Raw genomic sequence first — 23118 nt, 5'->3', positions numbered from 1 at the left:
GTGCATATGTTCAAATGTAACTCATTTGCATCTACAATATATCTAGGATTTCATTTTTTTTACAGTTATCATCTATATTTTCCATATATAAAAACAAAAATATTGACAAAAAATAAAGAAGAGTTCGTGGTAATATGGTTTCAGAACTTCAAGAAAAATATTTTGAAAGAATGATTTCGCGACTATAGAATGAATGATGAGTAATAGATGAATGATTGGTATTCATTTCATTCATTAGTTCATAAATTTAGTACATTTTGTGAACTTGGATTAGTTTACTTGTTTTTAAAAATGAATTAAAATGTGTTTGATCCTTTCAAAACAGTGATTTTGGTGGAATAGTGAGGGTGAGTTTCACGTAGTATAATTAATTAACCTTAGTACTAGATTTCTGTATTGATCTAAAACTTAAACTTCAGCTGAGTGTTCAGCCCACGAGCGACCTAATTATAAATTATTTCGCCCTAACTCCTAATAATGTTAAAAATCTAGAAGGTAATACTTTCCAAGATTATGTTACTACGTTTTTCATTCACATTCGTCCATAAGTGGCCCATAAAGTTACAGCATTTAAGACAATAACTTTCAACCTCAACTTGGACAGTTGTTTACTTTGAAGCACAAAGAGTTAAAAGATAAACAAATATTTTTTCCCCAAAACTATCTACCCCTTGACATGACACTGACCAATATTTAAGATAAAATACCAAGTAGGCAAACAAACATGTGAGTGAGATAATAATTTATAAATAAAACATGAACACATTACCTACTTGTCATAATAAAATTCAAGAAGTATAATAATCAGTATATTATTATAAAGACAGGAATTTTAAATTATTGATATGATTCCTAGCTGATTACTGACTGATGTTACAAGATGTAATGTACCATGTTTCAGGGCATAGTGTCATGAAGTCAATATGTAACGTTAAGCAGAAGCTAGTGCGATGAGCTGCCTGGTATGTTCTGAGTGCATAAATGCTTGGAGTACCTATAACATATTAGTGTCAAAATTTGAGTATTTTAGGTATCAATAAAATCTTAAGTATAAGAGCTAAGCCATTGAAACTATAGGTTTATAAAATTTGCTACTGACATGATTCCAAAAATTATGTTTATCTGGTATAGGTACATAGTTCCCAAGTTAAGAAAGTTCTAAAAATGATGATGTGCTTTGATAAAAGGTAGGCAGTGCCTTTACGCTTTGCATCCTTGTCTTGACGGGGGCACTACCGTTCCCTAGGTTACATTACACTTTTGACATAATTTTGTATTTCTAATCATCATCCTCCGAGCCTTTTTCCCAAACTATGTTGCGGTCGGCTTCCATTCTAACCGGATTCAGCTGAGTACCAGTGCTTTACAAGAAGCGACTGCCTATCTGACCTAATGATACTGAAAATATAAAAAATAAATATAAATGATACTGATAATATGATCCTGAAGCCAAATCTGAAAACAGTTTCAGTAACAATATTTTAATTATTTTCTAAAGGGATTTATGTAACGAGTCGATGTTTGAGTAAAAGTTATCATTTAGCTCTTATAAAAAAGTGTTGTTATGGTGATTCAATAATGTCAGGAATCAATTAACTCACTCAATAGGTTTAAGTATACTGATGATTGGAAAAGGTGTGTAGGATAGGTTAAGCTTTTTTCCTTAATTACTTCTGATTTGGAAATTATGTATATCTATTATATGATACAAAGAGTGGGAAATTAATAAAACAGGTGCTTTACTCCTGCTTTTTTTGTAATTTGGTTATTATTTTTAATTATGGCTTTTTTATGTACAATAAAATATAATCCTAAATAAATAATATACAGATAACAATGTACAGTGTTGCTTTCAGAACTACAGGATTTTATTGACTAATTGGTTTCCAGTGTTCAATTGGTCAATTCTAATGGCTGGTTTACACAGTACGAGTTAGCATGCGAGTCAGCCTGCCGAGTAGCTGCACTGCAATAACTCGCACTGTTTGGACGTCACTTACGAGTAACTCGCAAGTGCGAGTTGGACAGTAGCTCGCATCCGAGTAACTTCAACATTTTTTGTTTTCACTCGCCTGCTCGCCCGGCAGCAACTCGCACATGACAGCGACTCGTGAGTCGCTCGCATCGTTTGGACGCGTTCGACAGTAACCTAGTCGCCAGTGCCAGCAGGGCAGTTGTGAGTGAAACCCTTGTTTTTTTATATGTTCACTCGACATCGCGACACGACTCGTACTGAGCAGTAGCTAGGTGTCGTGTAGATAGCAAAGACAAGCCGAGCTACTGGCGTACGAGTAGACAAACCGAGTAGCTGTCTACTGGCCAGTCAGCAGCTCGCATTGTGTAAATGAGCCTTAATGTTCAATAGGTTTTACAAATTCAAGGAAACTCAGTATTAATTACTCATGCATTAGTATTACTGAGTAATGACAAAAAAGGATAAGATATGTCATTCTAACATACCTACCTAGCAAAAGTTTTAAAACTGCAGTGAAAACATGTTACATTTTAATTGGGGATTCTCTTCCATACATGGCGTGCATGTCGTGGGGTAATAGCGGGCGCGGCGCCCGCCAAAGTGAGCAGGAGCGGTCAATGACCCGTCTGCTACACCCCTTAACCGTTAGCGTCGATATAAGGAAACTCGCTGAAGGCTCTATACAGCCTTATAGGTAGACGGTCAGTTATACCAGGTAACTAATCAATTATCTAAGAAACCGCATCATAATATCATCGACCTTCGTAATTCGCAATGACACTATACTTTGATGACTCGATGACGTAACTGATAGCTTGCTTTTAAAGTACGGAAGTCTGTATTTATTTATAGGTAAATCACAACTTGTTATCGGAAACGTCTTAAACAACAGATAGAAAAGCTCGTTTCCGGTCTTTATGGGTTGGTTCATCGTTCATTGTATTCGGCTTACTCAGACACAATTGTGACCAACTAATGGGCTATCGGCTATTATAATTTAAATGTTCGTATGGTCATCAGAAGCGACTGTAGTGTAAGCGAAGGAATGCTTACGATATCACAACTTGAATCATCGCTCTGTTGCCGAACGTGCTAATGACGTAATTTACTCGACCTACAGAAACACCGGTTTGTCTTAAACTTGGAGGTCACTTTTAAAATTCTTATCAAACAACATTATAGTTATATATGTCACCGTAAGATTACAAACATCGTTAGATTACAATCTATCTCGAGAGATTGTAAACTGTCGAATTATTGTGAACCGTAATATCTGATTGCAATTTAACGCATTATTTTTCGCTATATTATAACATATACACTTTACATAAATACTCCCTTCTGAGACCTATTACAAAGCTCGTCAAGAAATGGATGGACCAAGAGTTTCATAGATTTTTTTTAATATAATAAAGCATTACCCAAGTGCAAGCAAGTAAATACCTAGTCTTTATTTTTCCAACTCTTCCTAACTTCAGCAATCGTGTTCATAAGTGTATCGTAACTAATTTATGTCGACAACAAGTGTTATTTATCGCCGACTTTGAAGCTAATATAGTAAGGCAGAAACATTGCTCTATGTCGGTACACATTGCACAAGCGACGTACTAATTATAAACGAACGTGAACCTCAAGTTTTACTGCATTTTACTGTTTTCTGTCCGCGCCCACTAGCGAGCTTTCAACATGGAACTAATATTGAGCCCTGGGGAACTCCCTCGAGTGTAATGAATCCATTCTGTTCTTAAACTACCTGATGGCCCCGTTCCAAGTAGGATATTATTAAATTAGTAACCATATCCCAAAAGTTTTACACTCCGAATAATTTGCACTCATAAGGATAAATTCAAACGCCTTTGACCTATTTATGCTAAGAGCTAATGCAAAGCAATTCCTGCAGGCCTGTCGCAGTGATTGTAATGTTTTGATGAGTGTATTGAATATTGATTCCGAGAAGAAACTGTGACGGCGCTCGCTGTATCACCCGCTGACGAAGTTATTTTCTGTACAATTAGTCACGCGTGTATCCGGCGCGCGCGCACATCGGACGCCGCGCTGTGTTTTAAACAATATTACAAAATATAATTGATGAAATTACAGTAACTAGTTATTATTTTTAAGTTTTATTTATCTTAAAAAATTCATAGTGAATATTTTTACTTCTTAGGAAATTATTTGAGTGATAGCGCTATTTGTTAAGCCGTGTAAATCACAAAGAAGTAAAAAAGTTATGATTGCTAAATGAGTACTGCACAGTACTCTTAAAATAAATGTGAATAGAACACAATTGTGATGGATTGTTATGTGAACTTATTCCTGTGATAAGTGACTTATCAAGTTGTCGTTATAAACGCGTAAGTGCAAATAATGTTTCTATGTCGTTTACTTAAACTCGTATCTTTGAAGGTGTAAGACAGACCCTAGAGGTCTAATTGTGTGCCTAGTTTAAGGTAAATGTGTAATTTTATATGTGAAAGAAACAAATAAGAAAAGAAAAATTGAAAAATATTTTAAAGGTAAAATAAAGTAGGCTATTTTATATCTTTGAAATAATAGAGAATAGGTATGCCATTTTTTTGTTGATACACCTACATATTTCGAGTTATTCCCAATTTGTCATTAGTACCGATTGGTCACCAACTATTTTTTCCATACACCAAGTCCCAATCGGTCATTCGAGCAAAATAAATAATTTAATATTTAAATTTTGAGTTCCGATTCGTCACCCGCATAAAATTTCACGTATCAGAGTACCGTCAGAAATAAAAGTGTTAGAAGAAATTTTAAATGAAAAACTTCGATGTAGGTAAAGGTATAGCTCTCATATAAATATAATAAAACTTACATTAAAACACAGGTGAAGACAACATGGGCATTTTATAAACCCGAAAATGTGACTCGATACTTTTTGTGCCGGTAACAAAAGTACCAGGGGCCCATAACTAGCAAAGAGATTGTATACATAAAAATGATGAATGATGGTGTAAATTGGTATATTTATCTACAATTAGGAAAAGTTTTTTGATGCAATTTTTTAAATATTTTTATTTATAGTAAGTGTATATATTAGGTCATAAGTTAGTTGTATGTTGTATATATATTTATTATTAAGTTATTGTAAAAAGTTATTTGTAAATTAGGAAAAAAACTTAAAATCCTGACAGTCTTGACTGCTATACTCCTGTAAGTTATGCGGTCCTAGTACACGGTGCACGGACGGGCAATTCAACCAATTAGGCGGCCAAAAATACAATTCATAAAATTTGTCTCAGGTAAAAAAAAACGACTACCTGCGACTGATAAATAACCGTAGAACAATGGGCGACCCAACCCGCTTCCCCACTCGGAGCGCGCGCCAAGGTGTGCCAGTCTAAACTTGATCGTCGCTCTAAGTGTTCGTATTGCTTTTAGACATTTCGTGCAAAACTGTTATTTTAAAAGTGAATATTTTTATTTTGGAGTGTGTTGTGAAGAAAATTGTGATGGATTCAAGTATAACGGGTAAGAGTTCATACATATTAATAGGTTTTAAGCCAAGGGTAAAAGAAAATATTGCGCACAGGCAGATTACAAAAACATGCTAGTGTTTGTTGTATTAAATTCCTATTTTTTGTAGTTAAAACGTTTTTGTTGTACTTCAGGGTCTGTCCCATCGGTTTTGTCAATTGTAGTATAAAAAAGGGTATTTAAGCTAATTGAAAACGATAACTTTAGCCGTGATCTCCCGTGAAAACAAAGGGTGCAACATCAATGAATGATATAGTACAAATTCATCGAATTTGCAATTTATTATAATTTTTGTTTAAGTGAGTTCTCCTTTTGTTCCAGAAGCTGGGGGTACTTCAGGGATGCGAGTAGTAACGCGTAGATACCTTTTTAACAAAATGCAGGAACAAAACTTGCATAGTTTTGACGAAAAGTTGAATTATCTCGAGAGATTTGTTTTATCACAAGATGAGTATTGTGAGGAAGAAAAGAAGGAAGTAAAGCATAAATTATCCTATTTGAAGTCTCAATTTAAGAAAAAGTGGATGGAAGCTCATAAAAAATCACAGCTTTTCCTTCAAAAGAATGTTAAGTGGTTACAAGGAACATTCGAAATACAGAGAGTTAAAGGGCGTTCTTCTGGTCGACCAACAAAGTCATTTTTGGAATCAAGTGAAAGGAGTAAACGCAGAAAAACACAGGAAGTACGCAGTGCTGTTGATAAAGAATTGTTAATACATGCTGCTCAGACATGCCTTCAAAGTTCGGGAGAGAGAATTGCATCCAATATTCTAAAAGACATTACCAACTCTCCACAAACAGCTCAAGCATATCAAAAAGCATACAAAATAACCAAGCAGTGTGAAAAACCATCACAACAAGATCCAACAACCGTCCTTTCAATGTTTGTGGAAGCTGATCTTTCACGGCGACAATATGAAATAATAAGAAATAGCAACAAGAAGTTTTATCCGAGCTACAAATTGTTACAGCAAGCTAAACAGACTTGTTATCCGGCGAAAGATGCCTATCGGATAACTGAAACATGTGCTGAAATTAACCTGCAGGATCTAATGGACCATACAGCTAAACGCTTGGCAACATATTTAGAGGACGTTTTAAAACACTTAAGTCCAGAAGAGCGTCAATCGTTGACCCTTATTTCAAAATGGGGATGTGACGGGTCTCAACAATCACAATTCAAACAAAAAATGCAAGATTTGGACGCAAGTGACAGTAACATTTTCCAAAGCTGCTTTGTTCCGCTACAGTTAGTATGCAGGTCAAACAAAAAAGTGGTTTGGCAAAATCCAACTCCTTCTTCACCACGATTCTGTCGACCAATAAGGATCCAATTTATCAAAGAAACAGTGGATATCACTAAGCTTGAAATCGCAAATGTCGAAGAGGCTATAAATGCTTTGAAACCCAGTGAATTCGTAATGAGCGAAATTTTCTTAAGTATAAAACACGTTATGACTCTGACTATGGTTGATGCAAAAGTGTGTAACGCTGCAACTTCGACGATTTCAACCATGAGATGCTACATCTGTGGTGCGACATCAAAAGAATTTAATGACCTCAACATCAAGAAAACTGTCGATATTGACGCAATACAATTTGGCCTATCTGTGTTGCATGCTAGGATTCGGTTTTTCGAAACCATACTTCACTTGGCATACAAGATTCCTGTACAAAAATGGCAGTTAAGATCTGAAAATGACAAAGGTATTGTTAAACAGAAAAAGGTAGAAATACAAACAAAATTTAGAGAGCAAATGGGTCTACTAGTTGATGTGCCGAAAGCTGGTTTTGGCAATACCAATGATGGAAATACTAGTAGAAGATTTTTTGCCAATCCAGAAATTGCTGCTGAAATCACCGGTGTGGATTTAAATTTAATAAAACGCCTGAAAGTGATTTTGGAAGTCATATCCAGCTCCCATAAAGTTGATTTAAAAAAGTTTGCTCTATATGGGTATGAGACTGCGAAGATGTACATAGATTTATATCCCTGGCATCCGATGACTCCCACAATGCATAAAATACTAATTCATGGCGCAACTGTCATGGAAAATGCACTTTTGCCTATTGGTTTACTGTCAGAAGAAGCAGCAGAGGCGCGTAACAAGCATATTCGACTGTACCGACAAAATTACGCTAGAAAATTTTCTAGACAGCAATGCAATTTAGATGTAATGAACAGATTATTGCTCAGCTCAGATCCCTTGATATCTAGCATCAGACCAAAACCTAAAAAGAGGTCTACGCCACATAGCGAAGAAGCAATACAAATGCTTATGCCTGCTGAGGCCCACACGGGTGAAGAGAATTCCTCGGATGAGGAAACGGCCGCAGAAGAGACTGATGATGAAATAGATTAAAATGCGAATAGATGAAAAATCTGGAAGAGACGCGAGACTCTTAATTGAAAAATAAAAAGTTGTATTTTTTTTTTCAATAAACCGTAATTTTCTCATCAACAATTGTGTTTTACTTGAATATGTGTTCACCAAAAGCTTTTATAATTGATATAAAATAATAATAAACTATTTAGAATACATAAAGCAAAATAAACAATTTTGGCCACCTAATTTGAATAAATGCCCCACCGTGCGGTGGGCAGTTCCATGGACACTCGTTGATTGGTATATTACTCATCTGATTTATGCGATCCTGGTATTTTGGTTTTGGCCGTGCGGTGTGTGACGCCGTTGAAATCGCGATTTCATTAATAGCGTCTTGCCATATTCGGAAAAAAAAACAAAATAAATAAAAAAAAACATATTACAATATTGTAAAGCTTATCTTGTTGACAGTACTTTTTACAAAATAAAGTACGGATGACCAATTGGGACTAAGCAAAATAAAATATTTTATTGAATGACCAACTGGGACACGTTTTTTATGGATGCCAAATCACTAAAATGACGAATCGGGCATAACTCCATATTTCAGCTATTTAATAGTTTTTTTTTAATATACAAGAACAACACTTGGCAGCCGGGTAAAAAGTCCGTTAACTTGACACATGTCTGAAGGTCGATACGGTTGAGCTGATAGTCTGATTGCAGAACTGTACCAAAGAATTCTCGTAAAAACATTTGAACGAAGACTTGCAAAGCATGGCTAATACGTAAACATCGTTAAGTAATGTCAATTACTACAACATTACCGGAAAGATATTCTAACAATGTTTATTGTAAAGTTAATAGTTCTCTGAAGCCCAGTTAGTACGAGTGTCACGCAACTATCTGGTTCATTTATTTGACTCGTTCATAATTAGCATGAGATAAGCGTTTATGACTCGGTCTTTATGTTAAGTTATGGAGCACGACACCGAACGCATTGCCTTATTTAGAGTTCGTCGTGTCAGAATGACGTTACTATGATTGTACCCATGTTTTGATTGTGATAGTAACAATACCTTAATTTAGAAAATATTTTGGAATTGTTTTCGCTCCATTTTTAAAGGTTCGCATAGCAAAATTCCATTATTCTGTCTGTATTTACGGGACTGTGCGCGATAAATCGTTGCTAAATCCCAAAAGAGTTAATAATTTTCGTCGTTCTAAGTCTAAGAAATAGGCGTTTCATTAGTGTACAAAATAAGGTGAGAAATTACTATGACTGTTAAACATTTTCGGCTGTGTCAAAAAATATCGTACCTAGTAGAAATTGTGAATTAAAACGTTTCACGTTTGAAATAATAAAAAAAAACATAAAGAACAGGTGGTGGTCATTTCTGAGTTCATTCATAATGATTAGTATTTTTTCCGGATCACACCTATTTCTAAACATTTTATGTTATAGTGTCTAAACACACTATGCCGAGAATACGCGACGGAAGTTCGGCATGATTACGCCTGCAATGCTATTTGAATTACTGGCGACTCATTATGCCGAAATTACGTTGCGTTATAGCGTACAGCCGAACTTCAGTCGGGCGTAAGTTCAGCGGAAATTCTGCGGCAACGTATTCTGTAGAACACACATTATACGCGACCGAAGTCGAACACAAAATTGCGCAACTGAACTTCCGCCGCGTAAGTTCGGCACTTATGGTGTGTCATATCAAGCGATTACGTTGGAACGTAAAATCAGCCGCGGAACTTCGGTCGCGTACGTTCGGCATAGTGTGTTTAGACACTTAATGTGGATAAACTCGTAACATGGCATAAAATAGACGAGGCGGACTGGATACGAGTTATGCGTGGGCGGCGCCCTTTCTCACTGGCTGCGGCCGCCCACAGATTGCCATATGTCCCAATCGTATCATAACGTTTACTCAACGCTATTTACTACCTGAGAGCCGATGACGGCGTCGTACAATCATTCATACTTTACGACTAATAGTGCGGTCAGGAATCCTCGTCATTGGATTTAAACAATCGTTATTTATACTTCACAGCATTTTGTTCTACTAATACTGTTTTGTTCTAAGAAAACATCGTCTCATTGACCTAGTCGTATGCAAGACCTTGGACATGTAACGATAGGAGCCCACGCGCTGTGTCCACGATGTAATAGTCATTTATTCAGTAAACAGGAAAGTTAACGTAATTTAGACAGTATAAGCTAGCCATGAGTCTGTACGTGTGTGCAGGTATAGCAATGTAATAAGACGTTTGTCATTAATTAACAAACACGTTTTGTGAATAGAACCTTAATGATGTAAAGTATCTATCTAATGTTTGATAGACACACCCACACAAATGTTATTTCTCGTAAGTTTGAAGGAAATATTTAATTTAGCATATGTACGGCAGAAGACATAGGTTTATCAAATAGCTTCTTAGGTTAATATATAGTTTGTCTGTAGACATTCCTCGATTAGTTAGGTTCTTATTACATTTTAAAGCAAGAGGCATTATACATTGCGATAATGCATTTTACATGCGGCGTGCACGAGTTTACATAATTCCAGGCTTCAAGTAAATTTCAAAACGTAATAAAAGTGTTACGTTTTTTATTAAAATAAGTTTTCCTGACGTTTTGGCCTTTTTAACTAGGTCAAGCAAGTAGAAAGTTAGTAACATAACCAGCACACTGAAACATTTATATCAGGACAAAACATTTATATCTGTAATCGCAATGTATGACCAATTGAGATAAATAAAGTTTTGTTTTATTGCAATTCACAAATTTTCATTTTTCGTTCTTGTGTTTGTTACAGAATTTGATCTGAAAACGAATCTGTAGATATAAACAAAATGTACACACAACGATCGATTATTCTACGACTATGTGTGTGGGTGAGCCTGGCTGCGTTGTGCTGCGGCCAGCGCGCTGAGCAGCTTCTGGCACAGAACCCCTGCTACAGCAAGACCACGTGCAGTGACTGCATCCGCACGCCCAGCTGCGCGTGGTGCTTCGCGGCAGAGTTCAACGGCCCGAGGTGCTTCAACCCTGCCATGGAGAGGGGCGGCACCGCTGGATGCAATGAAGCTTTCATTTTCAATCCAGACAACCAACGCACTATCGACCCTAGATACAATTTGGAACTAAGCAGAGGTAACAAAAATTACAAGTGCGAATACGAACTTTCCCACAGAAAGTATATTTCTCTATACATGATACGTTTTTCAGCTACGTCCAGAGCGGGTATGGTAGGAGGCTCATACGAAGAATCCTATAGCTCGAAGGGTAGCAGTTTCTCAGCGTCAGGTTCGTCGGCCGCCGCTGCCGGAGCGGCTGGCGCTGGTGGCGAGAGCCTGGTACAGATGAGGCCTCAGAGAGTTAATCTCAACTTAAGAATGAGTATGTATATAAACTATAGAAGAATATCCAGAAAATGTGACTCGAATGCCTAATATTCACACTCTAAAATATTTTTTTTCACTAGATCAAATGCAAAAGCTGACATTCGCTTACTCCCGAGCGCAAGATTATCCAGTAGACTTGTACTATCTTATGGACCTGAGTAGATCTATGAAGAACGACAAAGAGAAGCTGAGTACGTTGGGCAGTCTGCTCTCAGCCACCATGAGGAACATGACTTCCCAGTTCAGAATAGGTTTCGGCTCTTTTGTAGACAAACTAGTCATGCCTTATGTGTCTACTGTACCTAAGAAGTAAGTGAAAATACACTCAATGACATAGAGATGAGACTTATGACAGAGGTCGATAGCTAAAAGTTATTATTTATTTCAGTTTGATTTCGCCTTGCGATGGTTGTGCAGCGCCTTATGGATACCAGAATCAGATGTCTCTCAGCACAGATACAAACTTCTTCGAGGTGAGTTGTTATCATTATAGCTTTAGTTCACTTATAAGGCGTAGGCTTACCTGTCTGACACCACTCGGTGACGTAACGACATGATTGCTTATGCAGTTTACTTGCAACCTATAAGGTCTTTTACTGTTACCTACATTGCTCATGTATTTATTTTATTACTCATTGTGCATAGGTTTTTAATGTAATTTCTTTTACTTTAGCAAGCGGTAGCTAATGCTGACGTATCAGGTAACTTGGACGCGCCTGAAGGAGGTTTCGATGCCATCATGCAGGCCGTTGTGTGCAAACAACAGATCGGCTGGAGAGACCAAGCTAGAAGACTTCTTGTCTTCTCCACTGATGCTGGATTCCATTATGCTGGAGACGGAAAGGTGACGAAGGAACATAACATACATATTTATCGAACTTTGCTTGATTTCATTTGCTCGTTCAAGAAACCTGTTTCTACTATGAGATTAACGACTATATAACGTGTGAAGTTGATGACTTTAAAATAACAGTGTGGGTCTGATTGCAGCTCGGCGGTATCGTCCAACCTAATGACGGCGAATGCCACATGAAGGACAATACATACACACACTCGACACTACAGGATTACCCTAGCATCTCACAAATTAATCATAAGGTACGTGATCACGTAGTTTCTTCAAACATGATTCATTTTGCCTTCACCTTAATACTATATTTTCCTGCATATTCGTATTAAACCGAGTCTAGGTCAATAAAATTATAACAGCAGTTTTGTTTGTAAATGGAATATTTTAATAAGGTTAAATTGGTGTAATAGTTGGAATTAGTCGTAAACTGCATTTGTCCTATCGTTGAGTTTACACAAGCAAACATAAGTACCTATACATGAGTAAAAGGTGCTTACCTATGAATTTATTTTAATTATTATGCTAACTAGGAGCAGCTTTCTCTCAATCAATCATGTTAATCATTTTGTTCTATTATTTCCTCTTATTTTCGAGGCACAAGATTAACTTTAAGTAATCGCCGTAATTAGTACACATTTTTCGTCATTACATAATTTCACCCATACATACGTCACATATAAAACCGTCGTTTATAGGTAAAGAAGCACGCCATCAACGTGATATTCGCAGTAACAGCGGAACAGATCAGCGTATACGAACAACTGAGCAAGCACATCGAGGGCTCCAGTACAGGCGTGCTCAGCAATGATTCCGACAACATCGTCGATCTTGTTAGAGAACAGTACAATGTGAGTATGAATGTACCTTTATTGTAGATTAGCTTCTGCCAACGGTTTAATCCGCTTCCTGAAGGAACTAATTCTCGCACCCGGATAAAAAGTAGCCTATAATATGTTATTAATATATATAAGCTTTATGCTGCCAAGTTTCATTGAAATCCATTCTGTAGTTTTTGAGAAAAATTTGCTGACCCTACCATAGTTGGAAAAAGGCTCAGGAGATGATGAATTTTTGAGTGAAAGAGGAATACGCCATACATATAAACTTTCGACATAGATACTGTTGTTTTGTACGCTAAAATCTTTTGAACAAGGCAATGGGTTTAATGTGGTTTTTACTAATAGGTAGTGTGATTCAGGAGGATGGTTTATGTATATGATGCAGTTGGTAGAGAACATACGGTTAAGTATATGTAATCATATCGTTTGCGAGTAGTAACTTCTTCGGGTGGTCGAAACCGCAGAAATATCTAGTTTCAAAAATTTCCCATTGGTTTCGGTAAAGTTCTCCTTTAATCTCCTTTAATAATAAAAAGTTCTATAAAATACTCTATGTATGCCTTCCAATGTTAATGAAAACCTATACAAACAACGTTGTCAATAACTGGGTTTCGATTTATGATATTTAAGTAAGGGATTTACCCTAAATAAATAAACCTACTTACAACCCGATAAACTTATTTCTATCATTATCCTTCAATAAAAATATAAAATCATCAATTAGCTACTGTTATAGGAAATCCGAGTTTGATAGTGTAGTTACCATATTAATTGTCTGGCTTTCCGTATATCAATTTATAACATAGCGATATGTTTCATATTACCTACCTACATTAAGTGGAATATTGGAAATTTTAATTCTGATTACTACCATTCTTGCCATTATCAGATAACTTTTAACCAATACATTATCAGAAGAATTTGGTTTGGGGATAAACCCGTTTTTGTTGAACGTCAATTTCAGAGTTTAATAAGTTATCATCTTGTTTTTGAACCTTTTAATCAGTCTTCTTGGGTGTCATTAAACAATGATGTTTATATAATGATTATTTGCAGAAAATTACATCAACGGTGGAAATGAAAGACTCATCGAGCGACGCCGTGCAAATAGTGTATTACTCATCCTGTCTCACTGGCAAAGATCCGATACAGACGAACAAGTGCGACGGATTGAAGGTAATCATGATTATTATTGTTTAAAATGTGTTTTATACATTTATGTCACCTTTGACAGAACTTTTACTAAGGTAGATTTCAGTTTTACTGTAAATAATTATACTGTTGTATCTACGTGCCAAAATACGTAACAAAACAAGTAGCGAAGGTGATTAATTTAAAAAAACACTGTAGTATTAACTATAGCAGTAATATTATTTAACCTTTGAACTTTCTAACATCAAATATATTTCCTTTTTCTAGGTGGGAGATGTAGTAGAATTCACAGCTGAGATTACGCTCAAAGAATGTCCCAAAGACCGCAAAAACTGGAAGCAGACTTTCGAGATCTCTCCCGTCGGTATCTCTGACAGCCTCACCGTTGATCTGGAGATGGTTTGCGGCTGCCCCTGTGAACTGCCGGATCACCATGTAAGTTAACAGTTCAGTACCTAATCTTAGAATTATAATAGTCCAAGGCCGAGTTCACAGCTGCGCAGGACATATTTAATAAGAATAAATTATTTTATGGTTAAATGTTTAGGAGAGAATCGTGTGTCTTGTCTTCAAAATCTATTTTTATATAATCACTCCCGCAAGAAAAGATTTTATGAGATACATATCACTTTATGTTCCAGGAATAACTGATATGCTATTTACTCTTGTAAATAATCCTTGTGTACCAATAGAGCCATTATTTGCTACTGATAATAGCGAATTCTTTCTGAGTAACTATCCATGTCAATTCTGTTATGCATTAAAACCCCCTCACAGCTAGTATGATTAATTAAAGCTGTATTCCTCATGATAAGAAGTCCTTTCATATACTTTTCCTGTTTTTCTCGCTTACCAGTAGTTAGTTCCACCATTCCACCCAGCAACATATAAGTTAGTTTTAAAGCATCATCATCTCCCGAGCCTTTTCCCAACTATGTTGAGCTCAGATGCAGCTGAGTACCAGTGTTTTACAAGTGGTTTTAAAGCCGGGTTTAATTATTATTTTTTCCTCACAGGCGTACAACGACAGCCCATTAGTATGCAGCGGTGAAGGCGTCTCAGCGTGCGGTGTATGCGTGTGCCACCCGGGGCGGTTCGGCAAGAACTGCGAATGCTCCGCGGCGGGCGGCGTGTCGGCCGAGCAGGAGCGCGGCTGCCGCCCCACCAACGCCAGCACCGGCCCGCTCTGCTCCAACCGCGGCACCTGCATCTGCGGCGTCTGCGAGTGTAATAAGATGGATGATCCGCTCAAGGTACAATTCTCGTGAAATACTTGTAATAGTGCTAAAATGGACGAGCAAAACATCACTGTGCATAAAAGATGTTTAAAACAACACTGTGCATGATAGGCGTCAAATAGCTAATTTTGATGAAGCAATTTTATTTGAAGAAACATAGTATGCACATAGTAAACAAACAAACTAAAATAAAAAGTTCTTTGATATTTTTGTTGATTCGACACTTACCTTTACGCCGTTACTAAACTGTTGAAATTATTTATTTCTAAGAGAATCTTTCCACCAGGTGATATCCGGTCCGTTCTGCGAGTGCGACAACTTCACGTGCGACATGAACAAGGGGCTGCTGTGCTCCGGGCCCGAGCACGGCGAGTGCGTGTGCGGCAAGTGCAGCTGCACGCCCGACTACACCGGCCCCGCCTGCCAGTGCCTCAAGGACCAGACGCCGTGCCGCTCGCCTGGTATGTATGACGATTACTGGGATATTTATGGTTCATCATCATCGTCCTATCAGCCAATTGCTGTCCACTGTCGAGCCTCCAACTATCCATAAATTATATGGTTCAATACTTTTATGGATTTAATACTTTTATGGATTCCTAACACTGAAACAATTTTTCAAATCAATCCTGCAATTCTTGTGATTACATTCAAGCAAGCAAACTTCAGCATTTTTCAGGTATTTTGATACTGAGTCAATAATGGTATAAAATAAATTTATTATTCAAAAGGTTTTATCAATATGTTTTTTACAGAAAACAATGAAATATGCAGCGGTCACGGAAAATGTGTTTGCGGTCAATGTGTGTGTGATGTGGGTGACGATCGTCATTACTCCGGCAGATACTGTGAGAAGTGTCCTGTAAGTTCCATCCATATTTGTATGATTTCAGTTTAGGAAGGCAAGATAAATTGGTGTGGCCCGCAGCTGTCTTTGACGGTCGATACGGGTAGTCAGAAGCCAGAAAGTCTGACAACCAGTTTAGTCAAAGGGTGTCAGTTTGCCCGGGTAACTGGTGGTAAGGTGTTCAGATAGGCAATCACTCCATGTAATGAGCTGGATCTCATTTTAATCCGGTTAGACTGGAACCTGACCCCAACAAAGTTGGCAAAGAGCTAGGCAGATGAAGATGCAATACTGAATATGAGTTTTTTGCAACGAGTTTGTCAATTATTTCCAGACATGTCCCGGTCGTTGTCAAGAGTTCAAAGACTGTGTACTGTGCGAGGTACACAAACGCGGAGACCTGTACAACGCCGATAGGGACGACTGTGGAACTTGCGCATACTTCCCCATCATTGAAGAAGGCAAAATCGAAGGTGAGATTTATAGAAGACCAGCTTCTGCCAACGGTTTCACCCGTTTATCGAAGGAACTTCTAGCTACAACCGAATAAATAGTACTCTATAATCGTCTTTAAAGTCTTGGCCTTGGCTTCCAGTATTGGCCGTAACAAAGAAATAAAAATACTTGCAAGTTTGATGATCAATTTACATAAGGATTCTAGACATTTTATGTCATCATATTTTACATAGAAAATTCCATATTTTTACAGCAGACCACAAATTTCATAAAAACTGTTTTATACAAAGTTTTACATTATTGTTTTTCTAGCCAACGAATCTCGAAACGAGCACTTGTGCAGTTTCTACGACGAAGAAGACTGTCTGTTCGTGTACGTCTACTCTTACAATGACAACCAGCAGCTCGTGATCAGAGCGCAGAAGGAACGGGAATGTCCTAAGAAGGTATGTAGTATTTATTAGAGTATGTTTCCATGTATTGCGTTCCGCGGAATTACACAAAATGGCTTTGTACAATGGTAAATCCCTAGTAGAAAAGAAAACAATGGTGGACATTTCAAAACATTGGTCATAACTTGATGGGAAATGTCATAACCATGAATACATTCTTTCGTTTCTGCTAGGGTTTACTACGATTGTAGAAAGACATCTTTGCTCAACCTGCTGTGATCTTTGTTCAATCATTGTTTAAGTACATATTATAATGAAATGGTTTGATGCCCAGCAGTCAGTTTGGGAACTGCTGACTGCTAAGATGCGCTTGACACTGAAATGCTACTGTTTCTCTTTTAGGATACTTGTGGTGGCTTTAGAAGTCCCAATAAGTGCTAACAATCTCTGTAAATCGATTTCTTAAATAAACATAGGTTACGTGACCTTATATCATACATTACAGTATAAAAGTCATGAATACATATTTAAATTTATCTATTTGATACTTGTTTATTTATTTAATCATTTAGGTATTACATATTGATATGTACAAAAGCGGCCAATTAAGTAACGCTTGTTTAATCTTTGGTAAACGTGACCTTTTATCAATAGTTAACTAAGAAAACAGTGATATCATGAAACTGAGGAAAAAAATAATTACATATAATGATTGGCTTTTCGATGACTACAATGACATTACTTAGGCATTTCAGCCAAATACTTCAAATTCATAGTGACACATTTAGGCTTGGGTCTGCCTAAATCAAAACGGAAACATCAATTGTTGCATGTGGCTTCCGGACCCTCATATTATCGATTCATTCACACGAGCTCGTTGCTTTTTCGTCGCTATGTATTTCACTATTATTTATTTACATATATATTTATTTACATACATATTTATTTTATTATTTTTATAATCTTTATGTCTAAAAATCATGAAATTATGAGAACATGACAGTAATTTGTAACCCCTAACTTGTACTACAGGCATAGGCTATGTTTTATATGTAAACACCGCGGAAACAAAATCATATGAAGAAGATAGTTTAGCAGCGTGTATCAACAATACGTAGCTACTACATCTTCTTTAGCTTATCAAAACTTTGAATGTTTCGAAGTGGACATCATTTGGAACCCCTGTTGTTGCGCTTTGTGGGTAAGACACATTGCACTGCGCCTGAGTACTTTTGGCGAGATGGAAAATGAATCACGAGTTTCTTCATTGGAAATACAATACGCCTTTCGACTGGATATGCTTATCGTTTCACGTCTGCCAAGCCACTCATGCAGGTTACATTATTTTAAAGAACGCTTCCAGTCATACAGGCCTGGGTAAACATTCCTTACTTGCATGACAATTCTTTGGTCCTTAGGTACCCATTCTGGGCATTGTGCTCGGTGTGATAGCAGCCATCGTGTTGGTGGGGCTCGCGTTACTGATGCTGTGGAAGATGGCCACCACCATACATGATCGCAGGGAGTTCGCTCGCTTCGAGAAGGAACGCATGATGGCCAAGTGGGACACGGTAAGGGGGATCTGCATGACATTTGGGACATGTTGAGCAAAATTTTGGGACAGAATAAGCAAAATTCTTAAATTTTATCATGGGTACATACATATTTATATGAAAATTGGTTCATTTCGAGCTTTGTGCTATTCTTTTGGTAATTCCAACATCAAAGAATATGGAATTCATTTTTGAAACTTTGGTTTGAACTGTTTTTCATACTGTATTTTCTATTTCTTAGGGCGAGAACCCCATCTACAAGCAAGCGACGTCAACCTTCAAGAACCCCACATACGCTGGAAAATAGTAATATTGTGGAACAATAGTCAACTACTATGTGAAATAGTCGTCTCAAATATACTGTAACTACGCCGCATTTATAAAGTAATCAAGTTGTCAGTATTCAATGAAATTTTGTTTTTATAGAATTTTTATTAAAACATTAGGAAACTTTAGGAAGTTGCCTTAAAAATGTGCCTTTTTCATAGAATTTAATTAAACAGTAAGATTACATAAGAAACTGCACAAAATGCTAAAATGTTTATGAACTGTCTACTTGATTGCCTTTCAACATTATATTTTGAAATTATCATGTATCTATCTACATTTTCGTAGAGTTATAAACGCATCAGTCTGTATTTATGCCTTATATTTATATAATAATTGATTTTATATATTATCGGTAGGTCTGTTTAATCTCAGGATGTACGCTTTTTGTACTTAGTGTGTATGTCGTATGTACTTATGTGTTTGTGTGTAGCTTTGTCCTTTGCATCGTGTGGCGGCGTGCTACACGTCGCTGTGCACGACTCGCACGCGTGACGACCACGCCACGCACGATAGGTTGTAGTTTAGAGCTTTATACATTATATATTGACGGTAGTAATCCTAATTTACACAACTGACATAATTGGACATTATATTATTGACTAAAGGTTGACTTTGGATATCAGAACTGTAACTAAATTTTAAATTTTTTAGAAGAACTTATTTATCGGTCAACCGGTGATCAATGTTGATAACTCGATTATTAAATCGTAAGTATAACTATAATACTATTAATATTTTAAACGCAATTCACGTACATAATCTCGTCACCGTCGAATATTGTGTTATTGTTAAAAAAATAATGAACTAATATTACACTGCCATGAATTGAAAATGAGACGGACAGAAAGAAAATTATATGTATTGTTTTAGTCTGCTTTTACAAAAAAAATTGTACAGTCAACATAGAATAAAGATAAGAGTAAATTGTTCCAGGCGTCTAAAACCTTTTTGGGTTTTGTGACCTCAAGTATTTCAGACGTTGTTTCAGAAATGTTCTGATTCAGAGATAAATGATCACAATGATACGCCTTATATTCTCAATGTACCGCAATGTAATCTAATAAAATATAAAGTACTTTTTGTACAGATTCGATGAGGTAATCTCAATCAATCTCCGATACGACGTTATACGACGTTTCTGCAGCTTCCCTTATTCGCCTCTGTGCCTTGTTATAACATGAATAATAACTAGTGCCATTACTAATATTATAGTGAGTAAAAGAAAAAAATATTATTTATTTGAAATATAAAAAGTCGATATGTAGAAACGTAAATGTATGAAAATTAGTGTTGTAAGTTTTAATTAAAATAAGAATAAGTTTTGTCATTTTTACAAGCTTTTATTTCATTTTATATTTTATTTTTAATTATTATTTTAAGTTTGTTGATCATGAAATCTCACGAGCTGAATAATTAAGTGTTTAAATTATACATATTTTGATTTTATACAATTAAAGTATGTGGGCTATAAAATGTATGTGAAGCCAATACTGACGCTAATATCTACGTACATAGTAAAGTGTCTGCTAGTAATGGACGTTTCTGGTAACAGGAAAAAATATGTTTTATATTTATTTGTTAGTCATGATTTTATGACCCTATTCCTATAAATTGACAGTTTCTGTAATAATGGCAAAATTGGTGCCTTCAGTTTTTTTTTGTTTAATTTTCATTTGATTTCATTGTAAATATTTAGGTTTTTATAATTTAAAAAAGGTTATAAGCAATTGTGGCTTCTAATAGTAGCTAATAAATATTAACACAATTCTTTTGTTTTTCATTTCATTCCTGAACTTTTCCTGATTTGTCTTTTATCAGATGGGGTGTCTCATATCTGACTGAGTCTGCCATGTATGGGGTTGTACCTTTTTATTGTAAATCCTCCAGTTTGTCCTCTTATTACACATCACATTTTAAAACACGACAAAAAGGAATCGAACTAAAGAAAACAAATGCTGACACAACAAATGATCGGCTTTTAAAAGCGATTCTTTAAGTACCTATTAAACATTGATAATTAATATTATAATTATGATATCCAATTAGAGTGCAGATTATCCTTATACTTTCGTTGTCTTCACCTGAAATACTTTAACGCCCACTAAAGAGCGGTCATTCATACGTGGAGTGCGGCTTGAGTATTCTTCATAATATAAGTATGTAGTTAAACAGGCCAAGTTTCCACGTTCTAAAGCAAAATACCTATGTACCTGCATATAGGTATTTCTTGTGTCTGCTTTGATGTGCCCAAAATCAAATGAATTACTTACACATTAGGCACATGAGTAATCAATAGGTGGTATCCATAGAAACTCATGCTTGCTCGCTGTTTCAGACGTGTAGCTTTGGTCTATGTGGGAGTAATAAATGGGACCAACAATGTACATATATCTACATATGTATAATAAGTGAACATGTATACATATTGGTACATACAAAGAGCCTACTTAATTAGTGCGTACCACGTAAATATGTCGCCGACATAAGCCCGCGGCGATGTTTTTCTCGTCGGCGCGGGCGATGTCTCGACCCGAATAAGTCTCCTTATACACCTTTCTTACTTAAATGTGTGAATTACGGACTTAGGTAAGGTAGTCGGTTGTCGGTCCGATTTTATTAATATCATCAACCTGTAGTAACTTTCTTTTCCTTGTTACCTTTTTGAAGGCCGGAACTGCAATATTCCTAGCCGACTGCCGAGAAGGGTTATTGGGTTAGATCTAAATGTATTAAAGCTATTCATACCTACTTAGAGTATACGTCTATCTCGTGAATTCATATAAGTATGTACTTACACATACCTACATAAATATGTTGTATTCTTTGGTTTTCAAATTATATACAACCGATTTGTCTTAAATCTCACCGACTACAAACCTACACCCACCTGAGGAACGATGTAGGCAGGTCCCTTCCTACTATCTACAATTCTACATAGATAGGTCGTGTTTACATTCTATATAAAAATAATCCTAGCTGAAGATTATTTCATTTTATCGATCGTCCCTATCATAGGTAAACTTGAACGTGGCCCCTTCATCCGCGTGATCTATCATAAATGTTTGCATAGCATTGACACTTCCAAAAATTCGTTTAGAAATTCAATTTCCCCGCGCGCTCGTAAATGTGTCGTTATCAGTTCGACAGCTCATAAGCGGGATTGTTTGCCTGCCAGATTTCGTATCGTATGGCGTGCTGCAGTACCGCAACGAACGTGACTCCTAGGTAGTAGGTACGTAGCATATTATTTGATTAAATTCGACTCTTTGTATGCTTAAATATACAGGTCAGGTTAAGTAAAGCTACCTGTGCATTTAGGTAGGTAACTGAACACGAAATTATATCGGTCTCCAGGGCCCTATCAATCTCAATACCAGATTTCATAATATTATCCGCAGCATGGGTTGTAAACTTTTTGAGGAAATAATTATAGGAGTATCTAAAGTCGTATGTAGAGGTATAATAGAAAATTCTATGTAAAAAGTTTTCCGTAAATAAATAGTATTAATAGTTTGAAGTTGTTAGACCTATTCCATTTAAAAACATAAACACGTTATTTGCCATAAAACATTATCATGTTCGAAGGACCATGTCAGCAGGCTCGGTGACGTCGTTACAGAGTCGCTTCAGATGTCGGCGGGCTCAGTAGAACGCAGTCATTGTCTCGTCCCGAGCTCATTCATACCCCCGGCCACCGCACAGATTAATAGTAGTTACGAGTAAAACCTCCGTTCAGATCTCCCCCACAGTCATTACTCAACTAACTAAAGAGAAACGACTTTGTTTTATTTGTTTTGTATGAAGTAGATATCTAGGTATATCTTTCTGTAAAACTTTATCCCCGGGTGTGAATGATTTATGCTTGAGGCAGTACTCAGTACATAAGAATGCTAAGACACAAGATACAGTACTAACACATATTTTAGCTTAAGTAATTGCTTCTATTGTAAACTTTATTCAAGTGGTATTTTAGCAAATTAGGGGCAGACTTTCCACTTTTTTACTAGGGTTTTCAAATAATAAATGTGCTATGGTACCCACTACATTTGAATGAAGCTAAACATATAAAGAGTTAATGTGAATTTGATGGAAAATGGCCTATACATAGGTATTGTTATTCAAAATTGTTGATAGAGACCGTGCCGAACACATTAACGATATACAAAAGGCTCCGCAGGTGGCTCGACGATTAATCACAGCAAGGAATTCGTCGGCGCGTGGGGCGGGCGGACGCT

At 36.6% G+C, this 23118-nt stretch overlaps 1 protein-coding gene across 3 annotated transcripts; it reads left to right on the top strand.

The window, feature by feature from the left end:
• The first annotated feature begins 188 nt into the window (after positions 1-188).
• On the top strand, positions 189-20650 carry LOC110369895 (integrin beta-PS). Of its 3 annotated transcripts, none has more exons than XM_021325502.3 (17): positions 189-347; positions 10638-10975; positions 11051-11221; positions 11307-11535; positions 11615-11699; positions 11900-12070; positions 12217-12324; positions 12772-12924; positions 13972-14091; positions 14335-14502; positions 15084-15320; positions 15592-15766; positions 16061-16167; positions 16487-16625; positions 16921-17054; positions 18419-18571; positions 18795-20650. In XM_021325502.3, the coding sequence occupies exons 2-17, from the start codon at positions 10675-10677 to the stop codon at positions 18858-18860; spliced, it is 2517 nt and encodes an 838-aa protein (XP_021181177.3). In that variant the 5' UTR covers positions 189-347; positions 10638-10674; the 3' UTR covers positions 18861-20650. The 3 variants fall into 3 exon arrangements, with proteins under 3 accessions (XP_021181177.3, XP_021181179.3, XP_021181178.3); XM_021325503.3 differs by lacking the exon at positions 189-347 and adding an exon at positions 3987-4329; XM_021325504.3 differs by lacking the exon at positions 18419-18571.
• Positions 20651-23118: the final 2468 nt, after the last annotated feature.

This window comes from Helicoverpa armigera, chromosome 9, assembly GCF_030705265.1.
Source record: "Helicoverpa armigera isolate CAAS_96S chromosome 9, ASM3070526v1, whole genome shotgun sequence".
In the NCBI taxonomy this organism is placed as follows: Eukaryota; Metazoa; Arthropoda; class Insecta; order Lepidoptera; family Noctuidae; genus Helicoverpa; species Helicoverpa armigera.
This window is presented reverse-complemented; position numbering and strand designations above follow the sequence as displayed.

What these genes read in the sequence shown, in the direction of transcription:
- LOC110369895 (XM_021325502.3), top strand. Translation starts at nt 10,675, where the DNA reads ATGTACACACAACGATCGATTATTCTACGACTATGTGTGTGGGTGAGC. An exon ending in CAGATACAAACTTCTTCGAG is followed by an intron (nt 11,700 to 11,899) that starts GTGAGTTGTTAT and finishes CTTTTACTTTAG; the next exon opens with CAAGCGGTAGCTAATGCTGA. An exon ending in TGAAGAAGGCAAAATCGAAG is followed by an intron (nt 16,626 to 16,920) that starts GTGAGATTTATA and finishes TTGTTTTTCTAG; the next exon opens with CCAACGAATCTCGAAACGAG.